This window comes from Cajanus cajan, chromosome 3 (assembly GCF_000230855.2).
Source record: "Cajanus cajan strain Asha chromosome 3, NIPB_CcT2T_4, whole genome shotgun sequence".
NCBI classification, from domain to species: domain Eukaryota; kingdom Viridiplantae; phylum Streptophyta; class Magnoliopsida; order Fabales; family Fabaceae; genus Cajanus; species Cajanus cajan.
This window is the reverse complement of record NC_138519.1, coordinates 25,353,393-25,364,260: the sequence shown is the minus strand read 5'-3', so window position 1 is coordinate 25,364,260 and position 10,868 is coordinate 25,353,393. Positions and strand designations below refer to the sequence as shown.

The 10,868-nt window shown below is 30.1% G+C and overlaps 1 protein-coding gene across 1 annotated transcript; it reads right to left on the bottom strand.

The window, feature by feature from the left end:
- Window positions 1-2,429: 2,429 nt before the first annotated feature.
- LOC109800858 (Vacuolar ATPase assembly integral membrane protein VMA21-like domain-containing protein) lies at window positions 2,430-5,327 on the bottom strand. Its single transcript, XM_020361767.3, has 3 exons — window positions 5,014-5,327; window positions 4,807-4,915; window positions 2,430-2,886 (listed from the first exon to the last, which is right to left on the bottom strand). The coding sequence occupies exons 2-3, from the start codon at window positions 4,898-4,900 to the stop codon at window positions 2,666-2,668; spliced, it is 315 nt and encodes a 104-aa protein (XP_020217356.1). The 5' UTR covers window positions 4,901-4,915; window positions 5,014-5,327; the 3' UTR covers window positions 2,430-2,665.
- Between the last annotated feature and the right edge of the window lie 5,541 nt (window positions 5,328-10,868).

Here is a 10,868-nt window from a genome sequence, read left to right as displayed (position 1 = left end):
ATTATGTTGCCAAAGGCAACATAAGCAGCCTTGTTGATTGCGCAATTTGCTTTGAGAGCCTCAACACAAGAGATAAGTGCATATTGTTACTTATGTGCAAGCATAGTTTTCTTGCTCAATGTGTTGACTCATGGCTTCTAATGCTTTGTTTGAGAGAGAGGGAGAAATCAAAGAGAATATGTGAGAAGTGATTTAATAGGAAATAGGTAGAAAATAGAGTGAAATTTGTAGTTGTTTGGTAGAGTGAAATTAGGTGAGAAATAATGTGAATTCGATATTTTAAAATTATATTTTATACAATTGAATCTTTATAAAATAATAGTATTCACAATTACTATGTTTAAAAATTAAAGTAAGAGATAAATGAAAAAGAAATGAAGTGGAAGTTGATTATTTTTATAAATAACTTTGTTTAAAAATAAATATATATTTTTATAAGCACTTTTTTATTTGAAAATAATAAATAAATACACATATAATTTATATATATATATATATGAAAAAGAAAGGTGCATATGTGGCCAACAATTTTTATATGAACAATGTTTCATGAACAATGTAACCCATCATAATTTATCTCAACTTTTCTCCTATTCCCTTATACCAAACACATATAATTATTCAATTTACCTTCCTTGAAATTCCATACCTTTCTCATCCATTTAGCTGATAACAAACACAATATAAAGATACCCTTATGTCCAATTTGCAAGTGAAATGCTCATTCTCATAGTGGAAAAATTGTTATAATAACAATGATTACTTCATTGAACCAAATGGTAGGTCTAGGAAGAGCTAAACTAACACAAGAAATTAGTTAGGGGACAACATGGTACAGTTGAGACAGAGCCTAGAAAATGTTGACATAGAAAACCCAACAACATTAAGAAGTCACAACTCACTTGGAAAGGAGTAGAATCAATCAAAGGGATCTAACTCGATTAAGGAGGGTGTGTAAGCATTGTAAATCCTTTGATACCAGGTGCAATTCTCATGGATCAAACAAAGAGAAAAAAAAGTAGAATCAAGAGAGTATACATCTGGAAATCAAAGATATCGGTCACCACTTTGCTTCATGCAGAAAAATTTGCAGCTTTGTGAGAGGTAGCTCAATATGAGTATTGTTGAGATATTTAAATAACAATGGAGTCTTCTAGTACTATCACAATTATTATATTCTTTTGTCCTATTTATTTAAGTTTTAATCTTTTTAATTGCCTATTTTTTAATCTTTTAAGAACAAAGCACCTCAATGATTGTTTGGTAGATTAGAAATGTTATAGTAAAACTTTCTTGAGTAAAAATAAATTTCACTCCTCCTCATTAAATATTAGTGTCATTTGTAAATATTTATTATTTTAGTAATTATTGTTTTCATCATCAAATTAGTTATAACAATCAATAATTACTAAAATTGAATGTGAACAACACCAACAATATTGTTAATATTATACCTAACTTTTGTCTAACTATTTTGGGGGTAAACATTTTTTGACAAACATATTTTTTTGAATATTTTAAAATTAATGTTTTCATTTAAACAGTTTAAAAAAAACTGTAAAATCACTGTAATGTGACCATGAGTCCACAAATTCACATCCTAAAAACAATATGCTCGATCATCTTTCCTTCTTAAAAGATTTCACAAAATGCTTATTGGAGCTAATACGAAACATTAATTTACTAATTTCTCCATCTCAAATTGTATCTCAATTTTAAGAGTTTTAAATTGCATACCAACCACTAAATTCTAATTCTTGAATTTTGTGGATAAGAAAATATGTTAAAAATTTAATTATTCTCTTTTGTTAATAACCTTATTATTGAACATTTCACCTAAGTACCGGGTAGTTAACAACAACCGCACTCCAATTCTTTTAATAAACATATAATCAGATCAAATTATTTTATTATCATAATTAATATAACTAATAATTTTCTTACAATGTGTACTCTACATCAATTGACATTATTTGAGTAAGTACATTGAGATCATCCACTGATGAGAAAAATCAGAAGACAGTGAGCGAGTACATCGAAGTCACCCATCGATGAGAAAAAACTCGAGACCTGTCTGGGGAACGGCAATAGTATAGCTTAAGATTTATTTGTATAGCAATGATAATTATAATTTAGCACATGCAACATGTGATCTGATTTCCCTGTGTTGCTCAATTATTTAGTTATTTAAATCGTAGCTAAATCAATTGTAAAATAACTTTCTCCAATTCATTGAAAACATAATAATAAAATGGAGAAAAAAATTGTTTATGCACTAAAAATTTAAAAAGATTTTACATGCTCATATAATCAAAAGTTGCTAAATATTGATATCTTTGTTAATTTTACAGCAAATGCCTCAGAAGTTATACTTACCATGATTTTTAATCAGTTACCTGCGAGTGCATAGAAATTAAACTCAAGAAAAATGTCTAAAACATATTCTTAACAGAAAGTAACCGTGTGTGTATACAAATAAAATAAAATTCTATGGAACTAACACAGGAAAACATAAATGTGCAAAATTGATAACAGAAGCATGATGGGCACACGATTCAGGACCTTCTCCCTTCATCCCCATTGTTCCCCCTCTTCCACAAGATGAACAGCTTGTGGCTACAACAACAAAGAGGTCTTAAAACACCATCTGGTCTTAAAACACCATCTATTGTTCTTTCTTGAGAGGCTGGGAAGATTTTTGAGCATCCCCTGTTGACTGGTTGATGCTAGCTTTGGCCTCAGCAAGAAATTTAGGATCAGGCTCATGTTTATCTGCAGGCTCTCTCATTGCCAAATATATGTAAAATGCTATGACTACATTAACAGATATGACAGCAAGAAACCCGCTCACTAGTGTCACAGAGTAAGGGGACAAATTAGTTGCTCCTGTTGCAAACAAGGAAACACAGTAAGGTGGTAGTTTTGCAACTTACATTACATTTTTCTATTGGGCCTTGCTCCCAATGAGTTGGGAACATTAAGGGAATGCAATGAAAAAGAATTTAATTATAGTGTAATAGTTTTTTATATTGTTATTCAATCATAGATTGACATGTATGATAAGATGGTTGTATCTTGTAATAATTAATTTCAAAGAACCTATTTGTACAAACTTTCTAGAACTACTTTTAGGAAAGAAAAATAGAAAAAAAAAATGAAATGATTGTCTACATAAGGTAAAATTAGCTTATGCATATGCTAATTTGTAGAAACATTTTTCTATTAACTCCTCCAAAATCTTATTTTTAACTAATGCATAAACTAATTTTAGCTTATGAAAAAACTCATTTCCATTTTCTTTCTTGTTTTTCTCTACTAAAAGTGCATCTGGAGAAGTTTATTCAAACAAGCCCAAAGTCATATTTAAGGTGATTTCTAATTGTAAAAGTATGAAAAAGAAACTCATTGAAAAATGATAAGAGTCATAAGACCCATATCAGCGGGCAACATGATGAAGCATTCTATAAATAACTGAGGAAATCAGAACATTTGAAGAGCCCCCATAGTGTGGGAGAATTTAGATGCCAGTCTAGTAAGAGTGCAAAAGACAAGTGAATACTGATTAAAAGAGTAAAATAATTGCTTAAAGAATTAAGCTGATCTAGTCAGCATTATGAAGCACTGACTTCAAGCACAGTAAAACTACAATTTTGGAATGTGCTTAAGTGCTACAATGGTTGAGAAAAGTCATTGCCCTCTGTCACATGAAAATTAAAAAATAAACTGATCTCTATTAATTTTTGGCTTATTACAATTCAAACAACAGTTTCTGGTTATAATGGGGTGTGAATGCCTTAATGGCATACTTGGTTATCTCAATAGTCAATACCAGAGGTAATGTAGTGATGCAAGAAAATGGATTGGATGTTTCTTTTACGATCCTCTCCTCAGTCTAATGCAGGGAAGAAAAATAAAAGACAAAAAACAAAGCATCACCATTTAACAACCATTTCCAAATGGCACATAATGCTAAAAACAATTTCCAATGTGCATCGCAAAATACAAACTATCATAGTTTACTTCTTAAGACCAGAGATAAGGATTCAAATTATACACATCTTTCATTGCATTGATTGTATTACAAACTTAAAAAAAATAACTCCATCAGAAGTAGAAAATCACCTTCCTGAACAAACGGTACATACTAAACAATATGGGAAAACTACCCATTTTCTTAGAGGCTTAGTATATATGTATATATACAGATCAAATTTTCCACACGATCTGAATAGGCAAATTTTATGTCAGGCATTGCACGAAAAAGAAAAACAATAACATTTCCTTCAAGATCATCAATTGTTAAGACCAAGGGCTTGTTTGATTCTCTTTTCATTTTTTTTAAATGTGTTTTATAAAATACTTTTACACTCTTCAGCAATCATTTCTCGTCGAAAATCAAAAGTTCTGAAAATTGTTCTCCAAACAAGTGTTTTAAAAATAAAAAAGGGAAACAACTAGGATATGTTTTCTCATTCTCTTCTTCTATTTTCTTCAAGTGCTCATGGGATAAACTTTTAGAACACAGAAATGTGTTTACAAGACAAACATTTTCAAATGTGCTTGGGGACAAACCAATTTTAGAAAACAAACAATGCCCAATATTCTAATTTTCAGGTTTTGTCTATAATAATAATAAATAAAAAAAACAGTATAATGCCATCTCTTCAACAAGAAAAAATTGAGTAGAACACGCACGGAAGTCAAGCTAACAGATAAAAGATATAAAACACACAAATTGGAGCACAAAGCAACACCCCCTTCAAATCAACAACAACCCATGAAAGCTTAAGTGCATTAGAATCTCACCAGGAAGCATATTATTGTTAAATGCATACAATATTGCAATAGGGATGGCCCACATGAACAGTGATGTAACGAAAAACTTCTGAATCACTCTCATTTTTGCCTCAAATTCCTACAAACAGAAAAGAAACGGTAAAAACCACAAAAAAGAAAGCGTTTAAATTTCATGATTCCAACCAGATTCATCATCAAAGTTGCAAATGAACTCACAAAGATCCAAACTTTGAATCAGGTTCGGGCATACAAAAATTGGGCCCGGCCCGGTCCACCACGGACTGGTGGGTTAAACGGGCTGGCTAACTTAATTTTAAAATTTTTTTTAAAAAAAAGGGTGGTGGCGATCGCGGTGGCAGACGCGCCGGGGCGGTGGCGGTGTTGGGTGGTGGGTCACGATCACGAAGAGAAGACAAGATGGTGAAGCAGTGAAACCGAAAACCCTAATTCCTTTTCTTTTTCTCCCACCAAAAGTCTCTAACCTAACCCAGTAAGCACTATGCAGTATGCAGTAACCCTCCCTGTGTAGCGTCTGACATTCGCCTGAATGAATAACTGGGCTGTGGGCCAAGGCCCAGCGATAGTGTTTTTTTTAGTGGGCTCGTGATCCAGTTAGACTCTTAACAGGTTCAACTCGGATGACTCCGGATTTAAGTAGAATGAGTTGATTTTTCAAAGTTCTAAAATATGTAACTTTTTTTAGTTTAACTTGGCGAGATTGGTAGAGAGGAAAACAATAGATAAGAAATAAAATAAAATAAAAAATTAAAATAAGTTAAAATGAGTAATAAATAGAATAAAATTTTGATTATTTGATTGAAAAGAAATATATAAATATATATATATATATATATATATATATATATATTATATATATAAAAATATATATATATTATATATATATATAAAAGAGAAAATAAAAAAATTAAATAAATAACTAAGAAGATGGAATCCTCTCACCTTATTTTTTTCTCAACTCGGCGTGTTTGGTAGAGATGAAAAAAATAAAACAAAATGAGTAAAAATGGATAATAAATAGAATAAAATTTTTGATTATTTGTTTGAGAAGAAATATAAAAAAAAATATGAGAAATAAAATATATATATATATATATATATATATATAAGAAAAGAAAAATAAATAAACTTAAATAAATAATTAATAAGGTGAAGTTCAACATCTTTTAATTTCTCACCTTTTTTTTTTCCAACCAAATAATCGTACTTATTTTTACTTTCATATTTTTATTCTTTATACCTTAGTTTTTATCCATTTCCTCTCTTAATTAAACAAGTGAATAGTGAGTGAGATTCACTTATGAGTTGTAACTCGTTTCAAATTGGAGATGAGAAAGATTTAATCGAATGGAAGAAAGAGGATCAAAGGATTAAAACGCACCGTCTGGCGTCTTGGACAGCCATATTGGGCAGGCCTAATGTTAGGTCGTAGATGAGAATCCCCAATTACTTCTTATGATTTTTTTCGTAAATTTCTTATAACAAAAATATATGGAATTTTTATTATTTAACTTATTGTTCATTATAAATATTTTATTTTATATTATTAAAATTTATAATAAATGATTTTTTGAATATATAAATTATATTATAAAAAATGTATAATAAATAATTTATGTTGTGATATAAAATATTTTAATTATTGGTAAATAATTGTAAAAAAAATATTAAAATTTAAATTATAAATAAAAATTAACATAATAAATTAAAAATTCTAAAAACAAAAAACTTCTTCAAACATACAAACACTTCTATTTAATATAATTGTTTGAAGAGAATTAATGTTAAGGTTTTCATTAATGTGTGCATGTGAGGGTTAAGGTTTTCATTTTAATACGCTAAGCCTTTCTTTTATAAATCATATTATGTGTATTGTGATTTAATGAGAGAGGAGAACCTGAGACAATTAGAGAAGAGCTCGGAGATCAAAACCCTGATTTTAGTGTACATTAAGATAAGGGAAAATGAGAACAACACTTTGAAGTGTGGGTTAATTGTTGGGTAGTGGAATTGACTCCTAATCCCTAGGTTATATGCATACGTATGTGAGTAAGGTATTAAACCCGAACCTAGTATGAATCTACCATGTATAACTATTGTGTTTTAAATGATATATGCATGTGACTATATGTTTGATCTATGAGTCATCTTTGTTTATGAATTTATGAGTGTTTGTGGTTTCCAAAGGGAACCCTAAGGAAGAATACAAAGAAAATTATTGAAGAAACAATTGACTATAGTAACTACTGATGATAGAATAGATTAATTAGACTTTAGATGCCCCTTTACTTTATTAATTGTGAGATATGGGAAATTATATGTTAGAGAATTGCAAAGTATGCAAGTTTCTAAGTAGATTCCCTCAAAGCGAGAACTTTCTCGCTCCAAGTGAGCTTATGCAACCAAGTCTAGCTTGTCCTTTGACTTGACTTGCTTAGAGTGAATTATGATTGCCTTGAGCATAATTCAGTTGCTCAAAAGGAGCACTTACACACTTAGAGCAAGGAGATGTGGTGATTCAAGGGTGTTCCCTGACTATGCTCACTTGAAGCGAATTTCTAGGTGCTCGAAGTGAATTTTCGTTGCTTAGAGAAAGCCTTGGTTCTTATTTTAAACTTACTTGTTTAGAATTGGTTGTCAATATGATGTGAGATGAAGAATCAATGTTGATTATTGTATGTTGATTAATGAACATGAACAAAGTAAAGTGACCTATTATATTGTAAAACATGTGAAATATGAAAAGTTCTAGTGATCTTGTAAAGTCTAAGTATAACTTCGTAGCATTGAGAATTGTGATAAGTGTTAGGAATTGTGAAATATTAATCTAAGTGCATGTGACTTGCGTGAATATGCATAGAGTTGTGTGTGTCATTCATCATAAGTGATTTTTTTTATGGGTACGATGCAAAATACGCCACTCGAGAAGCCCCCTTGTGTAAAATCTTGGGGATCAATCCTCGGAGATAGTTTGGTTTGGAAAGCCTCAATCTCACCCGTTGTGTGCATGGAGCAAATCTTGTGCGACTTAGTTATCCTGAAGAGACCCAAGTAATATGTCCTTCTAGTGTAGAGTGTTGTGATAGGTTGACCTAGCATGTACTCCTGAACTACTTAGCCTTTAACCAGTGGTAATAGTTTTACTGGTACCATATGCATATAGATAAAAGAGTTTTATTTGAACATGGCATATTGTTTGCATTTGAGTTATAAATCTGATTTATGTGGTGATGTGGTGAAATATGAGTTGAGAATTATTGCTTTAATTATTGCAAGGTCATGTATGGATTAATTATTGATAAGCTTATGTATTTTCCATATATGTGTATTGTTTTTGTATGGCTACCCAACTTTTTCTTACATCGGTAGTCAGAGTGAAATATGTTCTCACTCTCATATATTTCCTTGTGTTTATTTCGATATCTATATGTAGGTGATTTTCACTTTGGAGGAGTTTACTTGAAGGATGAGAATGCTCTAATTACACATGACATCAAGGTTTACATAAGAATATTTTCATGTTCTTTTGTAATAGGGATTATAGTTTATTTCTTTTAAAAATGTTTCTACAATTTCTTGTAATAGTTTGGTTTAGCATTAATTCTTGAATTTAGAATTTAGAATTTAGAATGTGGTACATTTTGTCTCTATTTTAATTTAAATTATTTAATGAAGTATTTGCTTTAAAAATTATATTATTATACATAAGAGTTAGAGGGTGTCACATCCAATATGAATATGAAAAGGAATAAAATAAAAGATAATGTGATAAAGTTAGTTTAAAGTGCATTAACTTCCACATACAAAATGAAAACAAAAATTCAATAAAAAATTGGTTTAGGATAATAAATGCGTGACATTAGTACTAATATATATATATATATATATATATATATATATATATATTAATTCCGTTTCATATAATGTATAATATATACTTATTTCTTTTATAACTTATACATATAATATATACATATACTTGATAAAAAAATATAAATTATATTGAAAATTGTGTTTGGATAGAAAATTTTAAAATTTTAAAGATTCAAGATTTTAGGGTTTTATCAAAGTGTTATAACTGTCCATAGTAGCTTTCTAATTCTATTAGAGGTTTCTCCACCATAACATCCCTAGGACATAGGTAGATGACCTATGATATCTTCACAATATACACTAATTGAATTCTTCATTTGTCAACTGCAACACTAGACATCCATCATATCTCATCACATAACTCATAGTAATTAAACACATCTTACATCTATATAACTTCTCATACAACATAACATTATACATCATACATTATATATTATTATTACTCATACTATTTATTCATCACATATTATAGCATTCGTCATTATAACATAATTATCATAACATCATCGAATCTCAAACATCATAACATTATACACTATCATTATTCATATCACATATAGACACTTAAAGAATAAAACAACTCACCAATATAACTCATAAATTATATCTTCTTATCTTAAGCTTCTATAACATTGTGTGGTCTAAGTGCATTATCTAAAGATGTACATATGCTAATAAGTTGATCTTAATTTTATTAGAAAGCTAAGATAATTATCTACAACTTTTATGTTGATCTTAAGAGTTGATTTTTCAATCTACTATATTTTTAAAAAGTATAAAACCACAATATTTAAGCCTAACTTTGACAACTTGACTTTTGCTCACTAATTTGATCATAACATAAGTTATAGACCTCATTTTTGGGTGTTTACAACATCATTGAAAAGCTAACGTTTAAGCCTACAACTCTTATGAATACCATAGAACCTAATTTGGTCATTTAAGAGTGGTAGACTCCCAATTTTGTCTCGGGTACCCAAACTAAGGCAAGAAGATTTTGAAGGCCCAACATGACATCAGAATGGACCAGGAAACCAAAAGGCCTGAAAACCCTAAAGTTGAATTAGGGGCCCAAAACAGGCCATTCCTGATCTGGAACGAGCCATTTCAAGCTTCCGAAATGGCCTGGAAACCCTAGGTCAAAATGGATCGTTCCCAATCTGGAACAAGACATTTTGACCCAGTTTGTTACGAGTTAATTTCAAATCCAGAATGGACCATTCTAGATTTAAAAATTACCCATAACAAACTAATCTAGAACGGGTTGTTCTAATCATCGGAATGGGCCGTTCCAACATGAGTTGAGGCTATAAATAGAAATTCGTGAATAGTGCTTTGGGGGAGAGTTTTGGATTATTGAGATCTCGTATAGTTGATATGTTCTCTCTTTCTTTCTTTTGTATTTCTTGAGTAAGTGAGGTTATTTATTAGTGAAAATGGTTGATAAACGCGCCTTGACTCTATAATAGAAGAATCATTCAATAAAAGTTTGCTTCAAAGGTATTTTTAGTGATATCATCTCCTTTATTTAAATTGTTATATATATATATATATATATATATATATATATATATATATATATATATATATATATATATATATATATATATATATATATATATATATATATGAGTATACCATAAATGAGTAATAATCATGTAGACATTTTACCTTCAAACGCTTGGGGTTAAAACCCCTATTTCTATAAGTATTTGTAATAAATATATCATGTGAATAATCAATAAAAAAGGGATAAATATCCAAACTATTATCCTTTATTATGCCAATTTCGTCATAAGATATCGAATCAGGGCGTTGTAGGGTGCCTAACACCTTCCTGACACGTAACTGACTTCCGAACCTAATTCTAGCTATGAAGGCCATTATTGCAATTTTGAAAACCTTTTCTTTTTCTGATGTTTTGAGTAAAACATTGGTAGCGACTCCTAAGAACCTTTTTTCTTTCTCAAAAACCATTGATTAAGGATTAATCTGGCTTTCGAGCATTCCTTAACGGATGAGATTTTCAAACAGAAGTCCAAACCATCTGCGGGCAGGATCGAAATTTTTTAGGTTTCGACAAATGGTAACTCCACTAGGGATGTATGGCGAGGGCCAGACCCATATAAATGATGAAATTATCAAAATAAGAATAATAGTTTAAATATTTTCCCCTT